Source organism: Microtus oregoni, unplaced genomic scaffold (genome assembly GCF_018167655.1).
Source record: "Microtus oregoni isolate MIOR12 unplaced genomic scaffold, Mior012 000001F_ref0000356, whole genome shotgun sequence".
NCBI lineage: Eukaryota > Metazoa > Chordata > Mammalia > Rodentia > Cricetidae > Microtus > Microtus oregoni.
In genome coordinates, this window is record NW_024543060.1 from 36680044 (window position 1) to 36703982 (window position 23939).

The following is a 23939-nucleotide window of genomic DNA, read 5'->3' on the forward strand; positions in this document are numbered from 1 at the left end:
TGTCTGTCCCATGTGATCCCTGGAAATAATCAAGAAGGGTCTGGATCCATGCCTGGCACATGGTAAACACATGATAAATGATGTTTTAGGAAAATGATAGCCTAGTATCCTTACCTATTTTTATAAACTATGAAATTAACCATTTTTAGTAACTGTCATCTGTAATTGGAAATATATTATGAAGAAAAACACAAAAAGAAAGCTTTTTTGAGAGCAAATTATACTTCAAAATTATGTAAAATTTTTCCACTAAAATTCGATAGAATACAACTGAAAATGACTTGGAAAAGAGCAAGACTGTCAACTAGCGATAGAAGTTAGAGTAAGTAATAATAAAATATAAACTAGGAACAATGAGGTATGAAAAGATGCTTATATCTGACAGTTACACATGATTTTAATTTTTGAGATAAAATTTTAATTTTTCAGATATTCAGCTGTGTCCTTTAACAGAAGAAATGTGCTGACCTTGTGAATTCAATGGCATGTGACATTTTAGCAGGAATTCAATAAAGCAACTAGATGTAGTAACTGATTTTCTAATCTTCAGTCTTGGGAAATGATCAAGTATGGGGAAAGGAAACAACAGAGTAGATGGTAGAAGCATTCACTTCTATTTAGAAAAGGAATGAATCTGTGTAGCTTGTTACAGAGCAGGATGAAGAGGTTTTTGCTATTCTGGATATGAAGAGGAACTGAAGAAAGAAATCTTGGGAAATGATACCAATAACGTGCATGCCAATGCTCTAGGAAGGCAGGGAGCCGCCAGGGCAGGCAGGAGCAAGCAAAGCACTGCAACAGACATGCAGTTCAAGCATGCCAGTAGCAAAAGAACAAAACCAAGAAGAATCATGGCTAAATACAAAAAGGCAGTTGAAGAGCAGGTTTATTCCATTTAAAATAAAAGATCTGAAGAAGTGTGAAAGCATTAGTATAGATAAACAGACTTAAGAGGTCAGAAGGGAGATAGGAAACAGAATTGCACAGATTCTAAAAAAAAAAAAATACCTAGGCAAAAGGCTCCAAGGAATGATGAAAGTACACCTCTCTCTCACTTATAGCATAAGGAAATGAGTGGGGGACGATGAGAGTAGAAAGCAGAGTTATGAGGCTTGTGGGAGGAAGAATTGCCCATCTTACAATTTTATTTTGTTGTGATGTTTCCCAGATCCTGTGCTGGGAAAAGGTCTGGTGAACAGAACAATTCAAAATCAGATCATTTGCTCAGTTGGTGGTTATGGGAACAGATAAATGCCTAGATTAAAATTAAAAGAACTGATTTTTGAAATAAACCAATAGGATTTCTAGGAAGACCACAACTGACCTTCAGGAGACTTGAAAAAAACTTTAGCTTGTAAAAAAGCTTTCAGTTTACCTGAAATACACTGCAGAAATTTTATAATTTCTTTTCCTGACAGGAATGTCTATCAGCAAGTTCTCAAAATGTTTTAAAAAACAAATAATAATAACGTCATGCAAAAGCAGAATTATGCTCACTGTAGAGAGACACAAGCTGAATCTGAAATGATGTCCATCTATATGAACATGGTGATTTAATTCTTTATGGGTCCTTAAACACAGCTATGAAAAATATAGGCAGATTCGTACATATACGTAGCACACTGGTAAGAGTGAAAAGATGAAATAATTTCTAAACTGTGAAAGAAATAAAGTGAAAAGGAAAAAAGACTAAGAGTAGGAGCTGTAGGAAATACAGCACTAATAAACTCAAGTCCTCTGTATGTATGTGTATGCATACACATATGTAATGGAATATATGTATTTATGTATAGTATATTCACTCACAAAGTAGTGAAATATTTTTAAAAAATTAAAAATGGAATTTTTATAAAAAACATTTTTCATATATAAAGAAAAACATAGAGAGAAATATATTTGTAGAAATATATATATATATATATATTTTACTACTTTATGAGTGTCAAGATAGAATTAACATATAGGACCATTACACTATATTGAAGTTGCTTATTATAATGATAAAACTGGGTATTAAAAAACAATGTGAGTTATACTAAATTTTCAATAAATGAAAATTATTACTATTATTATACATAGTAGGCAATAAAAGTAGAGTACAGAAAAGTCATGTCTCAAAATAAATAAATAAATAAATAAAAGATAAAGTAGAATAAATAAATGAAGCAGTTATTTTGTTTGTTTTTCAACTAGAGAATTCAGTAATATGGATGGGAATATCAGTCAAAGGGTAAGGGATTCTCAATTCTGAGGACAGCAAACGGGTAATAAATTATTGCCACTTCAGAGGTATGCACTGTGAATTAATGTCCTCATGGACACATCAGTTCAAATCAAACAAAGCCTAAAGGGAAAGGTCCTAGCACTGTTACAGTTTATAGATACTATTTACAAAATGCTAGCACTGAGTTCTAAAGTAAGTGCTCTGTCAGATCTGACATCTTTCAAGATGTCTCCAAAGGTTAACTGCAGGCCTCTGAAACATTCTTTGAATTTTTCCCATGATACTCATGGGTTCATTTACTAAATTATTGGAAAACAGGGGAAGAACAGAAAATAAAAATTTCACGTGTGTGTGTGTGTGTGTGTGTGTGTGTGCATTCCATGCCTTTACATGTAACATAGATTCTGCAACCTTAGACAGGAACTTAAGACTAAAGCTCAAATACATTACAATCACATCATTTGCAGGAAGTGATGAGGCAAGGATGTGAACCCTTTCTATATACTTTCAGACACTATGATCAAACAGTGTATTTGGGTAGAAGGACAAGCAAAAAAAGATAAAACTCAGAAATATTACCTTATTTTCAATGTACCAGAACTATATAGTTCTGAAGATCTGTCTTTAAGTTTACAGCAAATGGTAAATTACTTTGGAATTCAGAAACTTAGAAGCACAATGAACAAAACAAACAAATTTAAAATTTTTAAATCTTATTAGACCAATTTCAGGAATAAATGAGTAAAAGCCTTATAAACCTTTGGACATCCATTGTCCAAAAGCACCAAGAGTGGGGTTAGTACAGTGAAAGACAATTGAGGCAACAGCATCAGCTTTGACTCTAGCATGGGCTATTGCTTAAAAGAGTTAAAATATTAAAAGGCACTAATAGCAATGTTTAGCATTTATTGAATACTTGTTGCAGGCTATGTTCCATGATAAGTATATGACCTACATCATCTCTGAATTCTCATACATACATCTGAGGACGATACATTTTATACTACTTAATAAAGGAAAAACCCAAAACACAAGGCTAAGAAACTTGACTAAAAATAGTTACCACATGCTTTAAAAAAAAAAAAATCAAGACCCAAGCTGGAAGCTGACAAAATGACAGTTAAGAGAATATCAGTAATATCTCCTCTATATTTTATCATTATATACACTATAATAGTTTCCTTATATTAGTCAATATATTTTAACATGTGCTATGAATAATGTTCACTTGGTTAATAGAAACATTTAAAAATACATCCAACCATATAAGCCAAACATCTATACATGCTTTGCTTTTGTGGTAATCAATACATGTTCTGTAGAGGCTTTGTTACTTGTGGGATTATACCTCCAAATAAGTGATGAACTCTTCCAAATTTAATTAACATCTTATAAATCACAGATTGCTCTAGGTCCCAAGAAGGCTGGTAAAGACAGAAGTGGTCTGGAGGAATTTCGAATCCACTAGGGTATGATAAAGGCAGACTATGCTGTGTCACCCAAATTAGCTCTGCCAAAGTCACACGTGTAAGTGTAAGCTGGCAGCTGGGATCCAAGGAACACCACACAGTCACATTGCTCAGCAAACCTCACACAAGAAATTTATTGGGAAAAACACGGAGGTGACTGTCTCTGCCCAAGATACAAGAAACGGAGAACATAGTGGGAAGCAAGCTTACATCATGGGGGCAGAGTTTTCCAGAGTAGCGGTATCCAGGATAGAAATTGGTGGAATTTCAAGTTCTGAGCTTGGGGTGAGCTCAGGGATTGGTGGAATTTCAAGTCCCTGAATTCAGTTCAGGTTTTTTGCCCTACAGCATGTACTGAGTCTTTCAGTTACACATTAAAATGAAAGCATGAGTAAAATTTTTCATGTTGGAAAAGTAAAGTTTTGGGAAATTAAAACACATCTCATGGGGCTGGAGATGGTTCAGCTGAAAACATTGTTTGCTCTTGCAGAAGACAGGAGATTTCTGTCCCCAGCACTCAGACGGCGGCTTACAAGCAGATATAAGTCCAGCTCTGTGGGATCTGACTCCTTTTCTTTCCCTCTAGAAGCACCAGACATGCATGTGATACACGGACACACATGCAGACGAAATACTCGTACTTATTAAATAAATAAATAAAATTTTAAAATATTTAATTTTAAGAAACCATAATTCTGTTCCAACTTCAAAAGATGATAAATTTGAGTTACCCAAAGAACTGGGCATATCACTGTGATTTTGCTACCTCAGAAACTTACTACAAATTGATGATGGTGCTGTGACTAGAACAATCAGAAAAACAGATGAGATTTTCAGGTAACTTCTTGATTTTAGAAGCTGATATAAATAACCTTTCTTTCACCAAAGTAGGACAGGGATCTTTTTTTATACTGCTCAATTTTCATATTGCACAGAAATTAAAATAACCAGAGGGATGTAATCTGAGTATAGTTATGATTATCAATATTTTCATTCTCTCTCTCTCTCTCTCTCTCTCTCTCTCTCTCTCTCTCTCTCTCTCACACACACACACACACACACACACACACACACACACTTGTTTGGTTTTGTTTCTGAGACAGGGTTTCTCTGTGCACTCCTGGCTGTCCTGTAACTCACTCTCTCAGTAGACTATGCTGGCCTTGAACTCATAGAGATCCACCTGCCTCTGCTTCCTAAATCTTGGGATTAAAGGTATGTGCCAGCACTCCCAACACAGCATTTCATATTCTAATATGTTGATTGGCAAGTATTTATTTGTAGAATGATATTAATGTACCAAGTCTGACTTTACAAAGGGTCTTTTCACGACATACAACGCAGGTTTTATCATGTCTAACTGCAAAATCCTTTCTTTCACAAGACTTCAGTGCGATTACCAGTTAAATATCAACATTAACCATTGTAACTGTGATAAACCTTTCAATGCCATAAGTCTTCAGTGAGAAACAGAACAGTGCTGACTTATTCTCAACACACCTTACAGAATCATTGGCCACTATTATATGATGGCACAGAAGTTTGGTGAGTTAACACAATGAAAATTGTGGGGTTTACTTAATATCTACAAGAAAAATATGTCCTTTCTTTCAAGGAATATAAATAAGAAATCGTAGATGTCCCTTTGATTCTGGCAATGACTCAACTTCACATACTGACTATAGAATGAGAAGTGAGGCAGAATGGAAAGTAGGCTCTTATACAAACTCAGCTTCTGAGTCAAGGCTGACTAGATAAACAAGTCTGCTCTCTGTAGACCTAAACAACATGGATTTTCTTCACAATAACCTACTTCAGACATACAGAGCTGATTTGCAGTACTAAATGTTATCTTTGGATAACTTGGTGTATTCAGTACCTTTTCTATCTCCAGGAGGAACTTGTGAATAAAATGTAACTGAAAAGAATTTTGTAGTAGTTCTAGTCACTCTTGTACCTAAAATACTATCAACTATTCTCATTAAACTACAAAATAAACTACCTTCCATAAAACTCAACCACACAATCAAAAACCACCAATAATTCTTGGGCATGTTTGCAAAAGCAGTAGTGCATTATTTCAGTGTACACACACTTGCATACACACACACACACACACACACACACACACATGCGCGCACAAACAAAAAGGGGAAAAGAAATGGATATGAGAAAAAAGATTACACTATAGAAAAATAAAGCTAGTCAGTACCTGGAATTGACATCCCCATGTCCCAGTTGGCCATGCTGCCCATATCCAAATGTATAGACGTCTCCATTTTCCATCAAAACCACTGAAACCAACAGTTTAATGGTTTTATTATAAGCATTTTATATTTTTATTATTGCAATAATAAAAGCAATATAATTTTCACTATTAAATGTGTAGTCATTAAAAATAGATAATTAAAAAAATTAGATGAATGAGTGATGGAAAGGCAGCAAAGAATATAGGGAGGGATAACTTACATGACAAGCTTTGAAAAAGCCACGTGGGAACCTATTAAAGTAGAAGCTCCTTAAAATATACACATATAACAAGAGTTTAAATCAAGTTACCTTACGGTGGAGGGACAATACCACAACTAGACAACACACGCTGGCAATAATAATAATAATAATAACAACAACAACAACAAATAGAAACAATCCAATGCCAGGAATGGGTCATTTCTTTTTTAGCTCTTGTCCACTGTGGTCTCATAGAGTCCCTCTAAACATTTTAAGCTATTGAAAATTCTCTTAGTTTATCTCTAAAAATGGATGGCAAAACCCTACTGCATACTTGCACATACTACATACCTGAACCATAAAAAATTGAAAAGCCAAGCAAGAATGGTTCTTGAGGATTCACCCTCTTGGCTAGCTTTAACAGTGATATATACACACTACCCACAGAGAAAGTAATCATCACTGTTACCTAATTTAGAACCATTTGAGCCACAACAATGACGATCTTGGCAAAATAATCCTCCTGGAACAATAATGGCATGATTATTATTTTGGATTATATTTAAGACTCACTTCATTAAATAGAAACCACACCTGACACCCTTAACAGGGCCAACCTGTAGCTAGACAGATTATAGACCACAGGGGAGACTCTACTATTGTTACTGTGCTAAATGGACATAATTTATTTAGCAAAAATAAATCCGAATGACTTATGAATATACTCATGGATAAGGGCATCTCTCAACTCCCACCAGAGAAGCTTCTTTTGGTAGTAGATGGCAGTTAGCAAAAAGGACAACTGGCCAACCTGCAGAGAATAAAAGACTTCAGAGTTCTCAATCCTAAATAGGACATCAATACACTACCCTTCCATACAAGGCTAAGGAATCTTCATGGAACAAGGGTAGAAAGATTGTAAAAGCCAGAAATGATAGATGACTACAAAGAAACAGCATTTCCTAGACACAAAAGGGCAGGTGTATTTAAGGACTTTCAGTGATTGTGACAGTATGACCAAGATCCATACAAGGCCACGACAGACAAAATCTCAACATGGAGCAGGGGAGGTGGGTATGAAGTCCCATCACAAGCACATGAGCTTCTGGAATTTGATAGCATTTTATTTAAGGATGTAAAGCCTGGTAGGTTAACTACACTTCAGGGCAGGTCTTTGGGCAATACAAACTTGACTTAATGGGTTAAAAAAGAGAAAGGGAGTCAAAAAAGGCTGGGTGGGTATGGAGGTAAGCAGAGATCTGGGAAGATTTGGGGGATGGGGAAAGTGAAATGTGATCAAAATACATTGTATAAAATTCTCAAAAAAGAAAAATATTAATTTAAAAATAGGTAAGAAAGGTGTGGCAGTGCACACCTTGACTCCCAGTCTTTGGAAAGCAAAGGCAAAGGGATCTCTGTGAATCTGAGTCCAGCTGCATCTATACAGTAAATTCTAGGCCAGCCAGGAGTACACAATAAGATCTTGTATCAAAAAATATACAATATAAAAATTAGGCAAGAGTAGCTTGCATAATTCTACATTTATTAAAAAATAATAAAATTTTATTTCTGAAGACTATTTTATAAGTCATAAAATTCATGCTTCTCATTATACACTTTAAAACTCTGACAAATACCATTAGATAACATTAGCATTTATTGATACATGTTGGTTTATCTTCATAATGGGTAAGCACATATAAAATTCTGTTCTCTAATATCTAGAATGTTAGAGGCAAGCAGGTAGGTTAGTCTCTAAACAACTATAAACAGCCACAAAACAACAGAAATTAGGATATGTGGGAGCCTAGCCAGTTTGGATGTTCACCTTCCTAGACATGGACGGAGCGGGGAGGACCTTGGACTTTCCACAGGGCAGGGAACCCTGTCTGTTCTTTGGACTGGAGAGAGAGGGGGAGAGAAGTGGGGGGAGGGAGAGAAGGGTGGGAGGTGGGGGAGGGAAATGGGAAGCTGGGAGGAGGCGGAAACTTTTTTTTTCTTTTTCTCAATAAAAAAAAAGATTTGTAAATGTCTTATCAAGGGAGAAAACATAGATTCATTTTTAATAGTGTAACTTAAGCTATTTAAATGGAATGCCAATAATTTACTAAAATATATTTTATTTTAATGATATATATATTTCTACTTTAGCACTAATAAAACATGGGGTAATATTATAAGAGACAGGGATTTTAGAATTGAATGGCATTCAGGAATTATTTCATCTCCAGTAACTTCTTGAACTGAATTAGAGAGTTTATCAGCAGACAAATTAGAAGCTAGATCTGGGGACAAGTACAGTACTCTTTCATCATGCTATAGTTTTTAAGAGATTCTGCAATTATAAAAAACTTATTAACTTGACAATACTGTGCCTTGACATGCAGGCAACAACTTAGAATTCATCAATTAGAAGCAAGGTATGCACAATTGTAAAAATGAAGGTATACCCCAAAGTTTCAGCTGCTACCTGAATGGTGAAATCCACAGCTGACTTGCACTGCTCGGAGCTCACAGTCAAACCTCACGGAGCCTGGAGGATAGGTGGTGATTTTGCTTGCATCCTTTTCCCCTCTATCTCCACTTCCATCTGAAAACGTTATAATTAATGATTAAACCATTATTCAGATTCATAATAATTTTTTAAATACTTTACAATGGAAGAAAAAAAGAAAAAATGTTAAAAGGAATAAGCAAAAAGACCCTGTCATTGTTAGAAGTGATAGATCAAGAAGCTACCTGCAAAGAAGACAGTCTGAGCAAATATATATACATCTATGCATATACAATATATATACACATAAATGTATATATGTGTGTGTGTATTTCAGTTATAAACACTATTAAACAAATAAAAATAAAAATAGGATTAAGGTATAAATAAAACCTAGTCAGCTAATTAGCTGTGTAATGAAAGTGCATAATTAAGTAACAGAAATAAAATTTGAATGTGAAATTTAAATTTGATATGGAAAAATAACAACATGCAAAGTCATTTAACAGTAATTTCACTTAGTGATACTGTTAGTACTCACTATTTACAAAATTCTAGTAGACTCACAAATGACAGGTTTCTTATCCAGCTTTCAGAAAGTCTCTTGCCTTTCTGCCTACCAGGACGGCAGAACTCAACTAAACTTAAAAACTGCATAAAGACCAAAGATTTTTACTGAAGATGCTGTAGGTCAATGGCCTATTCCCATTCATCTCCCTCTCTTTCCTTCCCTCCATATTCTAGTCTGTGGCTTTCTTCTGTCCCCACTCGCTGTAGCCCACCAAATCTTCTCTCTATCTTTATTCTTTTCCTCATATTTGCCTCTCAACTTGCTTTAGGCTTCTTTCAACCACTGTTCTCTACATATGATTTAGAAATGTATGATATTCTAACCATAGCATTCACACTCTAAAATATTAAAATTTGAAGTTGGTAATGTGTTAATCAGACTGACAGCTTGCTTTTTGAAACAAATATGACCTTTATATCAATACTCAAATTCCTTTCACACAGTACTAATGAACATCTGGAAGGAATTTCCACAGGGCACCTGGGCTAAAGCACTCCATGGTAGCATGGGAACGATAAAGAAATGTATACAACATGCAGACACACATTTTAAATACTAAATATGAGAACATCCAATTATTTAGTTTTCATTTCATTCACTCTGTTACTTTCATTACTATTTAGTTAACACAAACTTTATCTAAAGTGTAACCTTTGTAAGACAATGGCCTTCATCTTAAAACTTTGAATACTTTCTAACAACCTTTAAATACTTACTAACACTAGGGAGTAAAACCTCACTAATTCGGAATAGCATAAAATGGGTAGGCCCATGTGACTTACTGAAGAAGTATTAATATCAGGATATTTAAGTTAAAGCTCAGTTTTGTTATCTTCAAGCAATACAGATTACAGATTAAATACTACAATGAAGAAAATATGCTCCCCTACATCAGACTTCAAAATAGGTCAACGTTACATTAAAATGTAGCATAAACATGAAAGTCCTTTAACATACAAGAATTAACTGCTGGACCCAGAGGTTGAAGGCACGTTGAAGGAATCCTTCATTTCTTGAGCCCTTGGTTTGAAAAGCTAGTGATTTTAGACAGGTTTCCCCTTAAAAGTATGACCCTGGAAATTCAGAGGAAGAAATTACTTTGAATTTTTTATTAAAAAATATCACAAAACTACACTGGAATTAGTGAGAGGTTTTACTATAACGGGATAAAAAAATAATACCTCTTTTGCTAAGTTTTCTAATGTGGGTTTGTCTATTAAACCATAGAAAAAAACAAATTAAATAAAAAGTCCTAACACTTTCAGTCCGGATGAAATGTATCCCCCATTTAAAGGCTTCTCTCTCATCTGGGAAGATAATGGAATACATTCATGACCTCAGGAAAAAAAACAAGACTATGTTTTCCAAAGTTTACTTAATCAGACACTAGATGGGAAGAATTTCTATAACTTCCTCATAACTGGTAAATATATAAAATTATTAAAAGCAAGAGTGATTTAAAAATCACATTAGTTATTTTCACATTTTACCAGACTTAAAGAAACACTTTAAATATTAGTCCACTTTATATGAATGTATTTTCCACTTAGAAACTTTTACCTTGACTTTAAGCTTTTTCTCCTCCTATGAATGAGAGGCTAATTTAGATACAAATCCCACAAAAGACTATAGCATCAGAGAAGAGAAAATATTAAAGGCCTAATAATTTAGTAAATAAATTCATATTATTAAAAGAAAGATTTTATTGGAGAAATCAAAATTCCATTTAGAAACTTTTTGTTAAGTGTTCATGTAAAATGCATCCTATATATAAAACCATACCTTAATATCACAGATTGTGAAAGTCTTAGTAAAAAAAAAAAATGAGTCTCAGTCAATGGCAGACTTTTAAACACGCACACACACTGGGATTTGATATAAAAATATAATTTAATTATAATAATTTAGGTTTTTTTAAAGTTTGGAAAATGTAGTCCAAATCAAGAATCAGTAAGTACACTTGAGTAAGGTCAAATATGTTCAAACTCATTACTACAAAAAGATTAATGAGCAGCGAAAGAACTTCATCTTGTGTTAGAAAATAATATAAGTCTCAATAGACCGTTGGCATGTGCATAATTGTCTTTTTTAATCGATGTTCAAATGTATCTAGCATATGATATTAAATCTATGAAATCTTGGCAGATACGTGTTTAAAATGTTGCATTTATCTTCTGTGACATATTTGTGTAGAAGATAAAATAACATCTAAAGGACTGGATACCATATAAATTTTTACTTCAAGCCATGCATTTTTGAGCTAACCTTGGTCATACAAACCTAAAACTGATCATGGAACACAGTGAGTGCTTTGAGAAAAATCATTAAATAAAACACAAAGAGCAGCAGTACCTGCAATATCCTAAGTACTTTATTTGTGCTAAACATTATAAAACTTTCGGTGCCACAGTGGCTAAGTGGTTAGACTAGAATCCTAGCTAATGGTGTAACAACTAGATATTGGACCTTTTAAATTAGCTTTCCCACTTATCAAACAGCAATAATGGTGCACACCTCATAATATTCTTTTGAGGATCAAGCAATATATAGAAAGTATTCAATCAATATTTACTATGATTGTTCATTGTTATTTGCTTAATCAGCATAACAGTCCAATGACATAGGTATTATTTTACCATTTATTAATATTCAAAGGGTTATGCAACCAGTCCAATGTCACAAATGGTAGAACTAATTTAGAATTTGAACATAAATAAGGGTCATGTGTGTTTTTTCTTATCATCAAATCACTGACACATTAAATCTCTAGTTAAAAAAATAAACTATAAATTCTTTACACACTTAATAAAATTGCAGATTCTGTACATTCAAGAGAATTCTAAATCAGAAGCTAATAGTGCAGTTAAAAGAGTTGAGGCTAGCATTCATGGTGGATTTTCATGTGCAAATATAATACATGCATGTCATATTTAAGATAGTCTTTATACTAATACAGGTTGCAAGTTACTTATGCTAATAAAATAAAGACATGGAAGCTAAAGAGACTAACAAATTTATGAACTGGTGTACAGTTGTATAAAAGATTTAGGATGAAAACTGAACCATAATCAAGGTCATAATATATCCAATATATTCTATAGCATTCCCAAACAGAAAGAGCAGAAAATATTCCCAGGTGCTTAGCAGAATGTCTTCAAAATGTCACAAGCAGTCACTCTAAAATAGATTCAAAGACTATTCCTATAATAATTCAGATGTTCCTAACTAGATATGACATATCAAAAAACTTCCTTGATGTTGAGAAGTAGCTGGAGATAAAGTTAATCTAGGAATTATTTTAGAAATCTAGCTTATGATCCCATTTTCAAACAACCTATATATGTTACGAAGAATTCTACTCAGCGTTTCAGTCTTACACAGTCGAGTTTTTAATCAAAGTCTGCCATGCTCTAAGTATCTCTGAGCTCCGTGCAGTTGACCAAACGCTCTTCAGCTTCCCATCTTAGGAAGTAGTGCTGCTAATAAAGCTAGTTTTTAACCCTTAAAAATCTACAGGGCAGAAAAATAACTCTTATCATCCTACACTTGTAACCACAACATATTTTATAATTAAACTTAGGTCAGAAGACAACAATTAGCACAGTGAACTTCTAAGTGGATAAACTATAGGCCAAAGTAATAAAAGAAAAAGTGTATAAAGGAAAAATATTAAAAGATAGTGAAATGTAATAAGAGCAGTCAATAGAAAGAGAGGAATAAAAGACGGGACAGTGAATAATAGCTGGCCAATTAATATAATAAGCAAGCAAGAAGTAGTGAGTGGTAAATTATCATTTACAGAAATAGGACACTATCTCATAAGTTAACACTACATTTATTCGGGAGTAAAGAGATGAAACTGACTTACTCTATAAAACCAGGAAAAATACATAAATGAACAAACAAACCTGGCTCTTCACTGGAATGCCCACATCCATCTCGAAGACTGTTACAGTATTAGAAAGAATAATCCAATGGCACACAAAAGTGATTTAAGACTAGCTTTTGTTTAAGAGTTTCCAGTCTATAGCATTAAGGGAAGTACTATTTAAATTTGTAACACCAGTCTACATTTAATACTATACCCAAAACAATTTTTAAAGGTATGATTCATCCATAAGAAACTAAGATTTTAATCTGTATCATGAAATGGGAATATATTATTCTACTTTAGGGAAAATCTTAGAATCCTAGTCATACATCTATTGATAAAAGAAATTAAGAACATCTGCACTAAAAGATGAGTATGATATCACAGATTCTGGCAAATAAAAAATTAATTTACATAATTTAAAAACTATTCTACAGATTTTCATATACATGAATTGTTTGATTACCCAGTAAATAAAGCAAACACAAATCCTATATTAACAAGTGATATTACATTTAAAACACTTAAGTTTGAACTCCATGTTTTGTCTGCTTTGAGTAGCAAACTGACAATCTGAGAAAGGCAAGTAAGAAAGCTGGCACTATCAGTCACTTTTAAAAGTTAGTTTTTTAAAATTTTTATTTATAGGGTGTTTATATTTATATTATATGGTGTTCTGGCTGGCAGTAGCCTGCAGGCCAGAAGAGGGCAGCAGATCTTACAACAGATGGTTGTGAGGCACCATGAGGTTGTTGGGTAATGAACTCAGGGACTCTAGAAGAGTAGCCAGTGTTCTTAACCTTTGAGCCATCTCTCCAGTCCATGAAAGTAATTTTTAAAAGATGGGTTAAAGTCTTTCGGCCAAAGAAAAAAAAGTAAGATATACACAGTTAGATTAACCTGTCCATACAGAATATACTTTCAAAATTTTCAACTATATCCAGGCCAACTTTAGACATTTTAGGAAACATCAGATATAATTTGGACTTGCTAATGAAGAGTATCTGTTTCCCATGTTAGAAATCAAGATATAATTTATTTAAAAAATAAAATTTTTTCTTCACTAATTATTTCCTGATATTAGCTTAGCTGCAATTAGCAGTTCAAAACTAGTTATAAGCACATCTTGGGATTATTCTTATAATCCAGACCTCTGCTTATGAAATAAATGATGCAGAAGGAGACTCTCAGTCTCTCTCTTTAGTAAGAACTCTGACCTCTCTTGAAAACTACAACATTTATATATTTTTATCCTCTACTTATATCTCTTTCTATATGGCAATCAGATAGCAAGTGAATTTATTTCTATATTCCTGTACGCTGTTAGCCTTAAAATAACAGGAAAATACATTGGCAGTATTAACATATTTTACATACTGTATTTAATAATTTTGTTAATGCTAAACCATATTAAAAACATTGAGAAGGACTAAAACTCTACACTATGATCATCAAAAATCCAAGGATAAAGAATCAAAAGAGAAAGGAATGATACTTTTTACCTTTTTAAATTAGGATACAGGGAAATAAACGAAAGAGACACACTGTGAACACACTCCCAACAACAAAGAGAGAAGCACACATCCACACACAGCAGCACTCTCAGTGTGCTCTTTCTCCTCAGGCTATCCACCCACAGAAGCAAAGCAGCAGAGTCAGTTTATGCATTTTCCCAGAAACAAAATCCCAATGAGTGGAAGAGGCTGGGAGAGCATCCCACCTAGGTGATAAGGAAGACCAAATACCTTTGTGCTTGTCCCGTTTATGCTTTAGCTGAGCAGGATGGGATCTGAGTCTGGCTAGAGCCTGTTCTCGGTGGTTCATAAAAATAGGACCAGCAAATACAAGGGGGCCTGAGGAGAAACATTTTGTATGTGCATAGAAAAGCTCACAAAATGAAAACACTATAATGAATAAAAATAAAGCAAACACGCATGAGAAAATTATTTTAACTGTTTTGGACTCTACTTTTTTCCAATTTCCCATCCCATGACCTATTCACCATCTAAGACATTACTGTCTCAAGTATGGTATATAAAGTGAAAAATCCAACCTTATATTTTTAAAGGAACTGGACATTTCCTAATAGTCTCAAACAGATAATCTATACCTTCTACTAAAATAATCTTAAAAGTATTTTTCAATAACATATATTAAAGATTAGTAAACATATACTGAATAAAAACAACTTTGTTTCCTTTTGAAATAACAGAACACAACTAATTTTTAAGTTAATCAATAAGATATTCCAGATAATTCCAGATCTTTATCAGCTTTTCTATAAAACCAAGGTGAAATTGTTACTGACATTTCTACATGTTGTAAAAGTATTATCAGACTAGATGTTCAGAAGCAAACCCTAAACACTTACGAGTGAGCACATACATAAATAAATATCTATGTGTAGAAACAAGAATAACCGAGATTGAGTCTCATATAGACAGTAGATAGGACTATCTACTTCAGTTAACATTTTAGGAACGTTAGTTAACATTCATTAAGCCATTTATTTCTGAAGCATCATTATATAAAATATAATCATACACATTTGTTACTTCCCTTTTTTACTTCTTAAGGAAAATATTTACAGTCAAAATAGCTTTGATAAAAATTTTAAAAGATCATTTTTTCCTGTGAACATTTAGCTTGAAAAGAAAAAGTAAGTTGGACTACACTTTAAGAACATAAGTAGAATAATCAACAAAGTCTTCAAAATTTACTCTAAGTTTGAGAGTTAACCCATTAGCATTTGAAAAGATAATTATGAAGATATATAAATGCTGAAAATTTTTCATGACTCTCTACTGGTCTTCAATTTAATTAATTACGCTAATAATGGAAAAATTGAAACTACAGTCATAATAAATTTTAAATTTTACAGTTTAATTATATGGTATTCTTTAGCAAACATAAAACAAGTGAATAAAGAAACGTCTAGATTATGTTCCTAGATTCAACAAAAAGATGAGTAGCACCAATACTTTGAAAAGGCAAGAAAAATATTTTAAATGATTAATTATAATACAAACATGAAAATTTAATGTTAGAAGAATTAAGTATTATTTCCTTATAATGCTGTAAATTTATATAAACTGAGCTCTATTTCTAAAGGAAGCAAAGTTCTTTCAATAAGAACAAAATGTCTTTTTTACTCATTATGTATTGACTATGAGGTGACTTATTAAAGAAATTAGCATACATTACTCTTAATTACTTTCCATTAAAGAATAATACTGAAGGAATCACAACTTATAATATAATAAGTTATATTACCCCTTTCTGACTTTGGAGTCTAATGAAAATATTTTTACCTAGAAAAATACAGCTATTGATTTATTAATTAGTCTCTCACTAAATTTAATCTTTTAGGAATCTTCTGATGTATAAACACATACAGTACATTGGCTAGAAACCTAAAGCTATAAAACAGCATTGTATCTTGTATACTGAAATTGTTTTTCAGGTACAGAACGCGATCATTCACTTATTCACAAAACTTTGGCTACTGAGTAAGTAGTAGATACTAGCTACCACAGATATAATTATAAAGACATGGGACCACAATAGGAACACAGAAATGAAAACAACTGTATGGTATTATATAACAAGTACAAAAAAAAAGACATTTGTGTGTCATTTATGAAGAAAAGACCTATGTTCAATTTAATTGACTCAGGTTTTAAAACAATGTGGAGTTAACTAGAGAAATGGAAAGGAAGATATTGCAGTTAAAAGATTTAGAATAACTTGAGAATGTTAAGCAATATTGTTCAGTCTGAAAAACCCTGAAACCAAAGTACAAAAAGGTTATAGAGTCATGGGAAATCAGTTTGTGAGCCTGGCATGATGGTACTTCTCTATAATTCCAGCACTTGGGAGGATCCTGACTTCCGTCCAATCTGATCTACGTAGTGTGACCCAGGCTCAAAACAAACCTGTAATGTTAATAGAATAAACTTCCATTCTGCAGGTAATCAGAAGTTCCAAAATTGTTTTCAGTCACTCAATAAAGATATTCCAATTTAAGCTCCAAATGAGGTAACAACTAGTAAATATGACCAGAATACAGTCTAGTGTGGGACACACACAACCTATTGAGAAGTTATGAGCAGCGTATATTAAAAAGAAACACACTAAAGGGACAGTGAGAAAAACAAATGTTGGGAAAGCAAGGATTGAAAGAATACTAGAAACACCACCTAAACATATCTAATAAAATAAATGGAATACTACAAAGGTTCACTGATGAATAAAAGGGTGTGTGTGTGCTGGAAATAGGAATACAAACAGATTCAAGCCTGCAGGGAAAAGAATGAGAACTGAACATGAAGACAGTCAAGATTCTTTTGATTGTAAATACAGAAGTGCTACTAATTAGAACACTGCATAAGAACTAGTTTGGATAACAGTGAATATTGGCTTGCAAAGGGATAATAATGGGGTGACGAACATCTGAACAAGACTTTTGCGGCAACACTGAAAAGAAGAGGTGGTCTAAACTAAGATGGAAACAGTAGGGTTCTCAAAAGTTTAAAAAAAAAGCTACGAAGGTTTTAAAAAGTCTGAATGAGTACAACTTACTGGTGTATTTCAGTAGGAAGACAGTGACTAAAACAAGCCTGAAATACTACAAAATTTGATATATATATATATATATATATAAAGTATACTTATTTTGGGCCAATTCACAGGCAGGTAAAAAGAATGGAGAATCAATGGGAGCATTAAATAAGACAAAATTTTCAGATAACTATTAATGATATAAACCAATAATGTAAAAATTATTCTTGGGACTGGTAAAGTGTTTGATATAGAAGCATGAGGACCTGAAAGAAAATTCTCAGAACCTACACTAAAAGGCAGGCATGAGCAAGGACATCTGTAACCCCAGAAGAGTAAGGCAGAGAGAAGTGGACAGCCAGAACTCTCCGGCTAGGCAGTTCAGCTGAAAAGGAAATTCTAGATATAAGGAAGAGACCCTTAAAGGTGGGGAATTTAAGGTGAAGGTGAAGAGTTACTGAGGAAGACATTTCCAACATCCACCCAGGGCCTCCAAAAATGTTTACATGGATAGATGTTCCTGCTCACACACACATGCACAGACACACATACTACACATGTATTCCTCTCCTTCTCCCTCTCTTTCTCTCTCTCTCTCCCTCCCTCACTCCCTGTTCCTATTCCTGTCTGCGTCTGTCTCTTTCTTTCTCTCTTTTGACTTAGAAACTCTACTTCTTCCCATTTATCCTTGGCAAAATTCTTTAAAAATTATAAAGAAATTTCAGCACAAAGGTGATTATTAAAATTGTATCTTATTAATTGAGGCAAGAATCCAAAATCAACCCATACAAAAATTACATTTATATACTATGGTATCCCTTCAATAGAAGAGATTTTAAATATTAAATTGAAACTTATGAAGCATTTTTATGAAAGAAACGGTTGATGCTTTTCTAAATTAAGAATTAATCAAAAATAAAAATAAAATGTTGCAAATGTATATATAACATATATAAATGTATATATAACAACAGGGCACTTCCATATATATATATATATATATATATATATATATATATATAATAGGCCACTTCCCTAAATATATATGCCCATATGTTTTAAATGCATAGATATCTCCAGAAATTGTATCTCAATTGAGAGAAATATGAAAACATCTAAAATAGACCAATAACATTATTAACATAATGGGAACACTGTAGAACAAAGAAAATGATCTATCAAAATATAAAAAAGTTTATAACAAATCTATAAGACAAAATTCAGCATATAAACAGAAATATATAAAACGTTGATTAGAAGATGACAATGAAATAAGTAAAATTTGTAACTGAATCAAAGAAAAGGACCTAAATTCTTGTATTATTTTATTTATTTTATATGCAATAAAGAGTTTTAAAAAATTAGAAAGCATTATTAAAAAACAGATACAAATATGTATTATAGGAGAAAATCACCTATAATAACTATAAGCAAAATTATATATAAAATTTTAAAAGAAATACCAAAATTCTGTTTATAGATTTGCATGAAAATCTTTTTTAACTGATATACAGATTTTTTTAACTGATACTTCCTAAATTGTCCATATATTTTAGTTTTAAAAGACTTTCATGTGGCATAGAAATTTGAACTAATACTGTATTTCATTTATCAAATCAATCAAATAACACTTTTAGAGTCCTAGCAATAGAAATATCAATATGGCTACTTTAGAATTATAGACTGCAATAAATTTATTTTTATATTCTAATTTGTGACTAAAGAAATTTTTACGTATCAAAATGGAATCTGTGTTATTCTAGACAAGCAGAGGGGGACTTTTCTTCATCAGAATCAAAATGTTGTAAGAAAAGCAACCACGTCAAAGCTAAAGCGGGAAAGAAAATGGACTACTTCCACCATGACTCAGCAGCCATCACCACTGAGCACTTCACCAACACAGGTAGGCAGGCACAGCGGTTGCTCACTGAAGGGGAGGAACTGAGGTCAGGGAGGTTAAGTGCCCAAGGTTTATCCTTACAGTAGTATAGCTAGGCTATCACTGTAAATTATCCAGCTGAGGCGCCACTGAGAGTGACAGCATTAGACAACAGCTTGTGTCATATAAACAGTATTGAAATTGCACCAATAAACCTTAATAGGTTAATTGATTAAATAGGCTTTGATACATAGCTAAGGGCTGAAATGTTAATCAACTTTGAAACAACTAAAACAGATTGAAAATATGATGAAGAAAACAAGTGAGTAACATAACTAAACCCTCGCCATACACACATGGGAATAAGTTCCTCACTAATGAATACGTAAGAGTGGGAGCTATCATCACTGTTCTTATATAGGAAGAGACAGACAAGCAGTCTTCTCCAGCACTGAACACTGACCACTCACCCAGCAGTGACTCACACAGAAAACAATGATGGAAAAATACTCTGAACCACACTGACCTAAAATATTGGCTTACCAGTGTGGTATTACCAGAACCCCCGAAAATCTTCCTAAAGATCATCTTGTTAGGCCCTAATATCAAAGTCCCAGATTCAGCAGGACAGGGGTAGGGCCTGAGAACTGGTACTTGTGGTAAGTGCCCATGTAATGATGCTCCATTTGAGACACACTGAAATACGTAAAAGCTCTACTTTGGATAAAATCTATAAATTACTGAGATTGTAAGTCAATTCATATGACCCAATCTAACAGACCAAAGAATAAAAAAAATGCATAGTAAGGAGAAAATAACCTTAAACAAAAATACTAATAAAAGAAATATACAACAGAATGTTTCCAAAACATTTATGAAATGTAAATAAGAACAGTATATGCATTAATCTCATCAAAATATTTTAAAACCCATAACTTTATGTGCATGAAGTCAACAGTCAACACTGATTCTAAGTTCCTATAACAATAACCCCCTACACTCCAAAAGTTTCTTAGATTTTTTTTTAGGTACACCATTTTATTACTTATTGTATTTCATAAAGAATAACTAAGAAAAAAATGGACAATGACGGTAATAGCTACCATGAGTTGATTAAAAACATGTAAAAGCAGTAATAAGCTTATTTCTGCACCAAATATCCTGTACTTTCTAAGAAATATTCAAGATATGTGATGTCAATACAGTTTGCTGATTAAGAATTTGCTTAACACAATAAGAGTACAGACTTTTTTTTTAAGATTTGTCTTAATTGTAGATAGAAACAATTCTGTGGGAGAACAATTTTAGTAACATAATATTAATTTCTGCCTACTGGATACATATTGAAATCTCATTTATATACAACAAATATTAAAAATATTTTCAGGCCAAGAAAGTGTCCCAAACAATAAGGAAATAATAAATAATAAGAGCAATACACCTGTCTTTGCAGATAAGACTTTTAACTCTCTTTTTTTTTTTTTTTTTTTTTTTGTAAAATAAAAAGTCTAGGTTAAACTAAGTTTTGGCCCATGGTCAAATATAGATGAGACAAAAGTCTGAGTAAAACATTGATCTTTATATTTGTAATTCTCATTACTAATGGTATTTATATTTTGCAATGGCACAATTTTTTCTTTTTGAACAGTTTAACTGCAGACAGGCTTGGAATTTGTAGCAATCCTCCTGTCGTAACACTGGAGTACTGAGATTATTGGGCATGAGCCATCTTGCTGTTACATCACACACATTTTACTGTGAGGTGATTAGCATGCTACTGAAATAAATGGATTTTTACTAGCATAATTAGAAATGTCACAAATACGTTCCTGTAGCTTTCACATGGTACTGGAATGTTACAAGCTTTGTTGACTTCTTACAAAATGAGGGTATTCTGTCAACGTTTCAATGGTCTCAGAGAGAACATGAAAGTTTCCCTGCACCTTTTCTATGTCGCTACATCTTACCTCTTCCATCTTCTAATCTGTGCCTTCGAATGACACGCTGCCGTTTTTCTTCTTGCCGTAACTGAAGATGTTCTTCAATATTAACCCCAGGTACAGGGACAGCTAGATAATTGGCCAAGATAATAAAAGAGCACGTTATATAGCATATAATAGTTATACCTATGCAAAATTCAGTAGAGTAAAAGCTAGCAAAAAACAACTTAATACTCAATGTTTTATTTTAAGAATTCTTTTCATAAAAAGAAAACAAAAAGAGTATCTTGCATGGCTATTTTAATTATCAAAAGTATTAGGGTAATCACCATGATTTTAACATGTATATGATAGAAAATATTTAAACTATAATAATTGCTATTGAGGGCAAGATAGTCAACATAATAAATAAATTACCTAAAAGGAGGTCTAAAGGTATCATTTCTTTCACTGCATCAAGAATCCCTCTTTGTCGTGCCTCCTGACCATCCAGCTCTCTTGCACAAGCCTTGCAACATCCACACACAGCACAGCCAGATTCTCCTGAACCACAACCACAAATCCTATGTAGAAGCAAACAAACAAACAAAAACAGACTTAGTTGAAAGTATTCTATAACCACCTTTCCAATGATTATAAAGGAAAGTAGGAATTTTTCAAAAAATAATGCGAATAATGAGTACAACTAATATATTTTTACATAAAATCCAAACAGATGCTATTTCCATCCAGTTACCTATTACTGTACATTCTTCTACAAGTTTTCTCAGTAAGTAGCAACAGTTTTAGCACTAAGAGTCAGGATGGACTGGTGGCTAGCAAATACAAGTTAACTCTGTTTTCAGAGAAGCTAAGGGGGTGCTGTCAGACTTCAGCAATCAGTCAGCTTATCAGCATTACATTTGTCTCTTCCTGCTCATTCTTGGCATACTACCATGTCCCATTTTTCTCTTTTCACTGAAGCTACTTAATTCACTGCTGCTTCTTTTTCACTTTAATACAAATTGAAAACCATATAATGTGTTTATTACAAAATAAAGAGAAAATTATTCCCTGAAGTTGGCTAGGATGACACTGAAGAACTAATATCTTGGATATTATATGCAGATGCAGAAATCATAGCTTTACTGATTTACTAGTTGGTCTTTTAAAACTTAATAGCCCTGTCACATGCATAGTAACACAGATTTGTAAAGGTACAAGAGCAAGATCTGTATGGCAGCAGTTCAAATGAACTGTTAATGTATCCTACAAAACTGGGAGATTTGAAGAACAGGCATCAATAACAATTTGGAAGATCATGTACTTTACAGTAATGAGTATGCTATAAGATTCCCTATTGATTTTTCAATTGAAATTATTTTAAAGTATCATTTATAAAACTGGTCTTTGAATTTCTCTAGATTGAAGAACAGAGATTTCTTACTCATTCTGAATTACATTGATATTTAACTAAAGACATTAAAATGAATAAAGAAATTAAAACACCCTATAGATCAATAGCCTTCAGAAAAATCGGGGCAAAAATATCTAACTAAATACTAGAGAACCAAACTAAACACCATACTTCGAAGATAATATACCACGAGAGTGGGACTCCGGAAATGTAATATTGGAAAATCATATACTATACCAGTATAACAGTATCAAAGGGGAAAATGCATAATTTTCTTAATCTACACAAAAAACATTTAACAAAATTCAACATAATTTTATTATTTAAGAAATTCAACAAACTAAAATGGCAGAAAACTACTTCAACACCTTCAAAGCCGCATATGAAAACATACAATGAACACTACACTCAATGAAGATGGAAAGCTTTTCCTTTCAGACTGGAAACAAAGCAAGGACTCCCATTTGATTAATTCTATTCAACACAACATAGCAGAGCTCTGCCTAAGCAAAAAATGGTGTTGGAAGACTAGATATCCACATATGACACAATACTATTAGGTCTTTATCTACTGTCATATGCCATAGACAAACATTAACTCAAAGGAATAAATGGAAGGCCTAAAACTATAAAGAAGCTTTTCTAGGGGAAACAGGTAAAGGAACTAGGCACCAAGTCTGATGACCTGACTTTGATCCCTGCATATAAGAAGAGAGAAGTGAGTGACTCCTCTGAATCAAGCACTGACTTCCACATGTGCATGATGGCATGCACACAACAACAATATATACAATAAATGTGTTAAACTTTTTTCTAGAAAACAATTCATGATGTATCAGTGATGTTCTATGTATGGTATGTATGGTAATAATTTCTTGAATTTAGTAATGTTTTTAGATAAGTCACTAAAGGCACAGGCAACAACACCACAAAAATAAACAAATTGGACTTGTTTATTAAAATTATACAAAAATTTAAAAATGTTTTTGTATTAAAAACTAGTATCAACAGAATTAAAAGCCAGGTCATAGACACATTTAAAATAATGTATTTCACGAGGGATTAAGATTTACAGTAAACAGAC

General features: G+C 33.0%; 1 protein-coding gene across 13 annotated transcripts in view; it reads right to left on the reverse strand.

Moving 5' to 3' along the window:
- Mycbp2 (MYC binding protein 2) overlaps positions 1-23939 on the reverse strand; it is a 226395-nt gene that overhangs the window by 138274 nt on the left and 64182 nt on the right. For 12 of the 13 annotated variants that reach the window (XM_041674457.1, XM_041674467.1, XM_041674392.1 and 9 more), the window contains exons 16-20: positions 21877-22022; positions 21487-21588; positions 14826-14933; positions 8615-8734; positions 5906-5987 (exon numbers count right to left, since the gene is read on the reverse strand). In XM_041674457.1, coding sequence (XP_041530391.1) covers positions 5906-5987; positions 8615-8734; positions 14826-14933; positions 21487-21588; positions 21877-22022 — 558 coding nt within the window. The remainder of the gene's footprint in view (positions 1-5905; positions 5988-8614; positions 8735-14825; positions 14934-21486; positions 21589-21876; positions 22023-23939) is intronic. The other variant, XM_041674411.1, reaches the window with a different exon arrangement.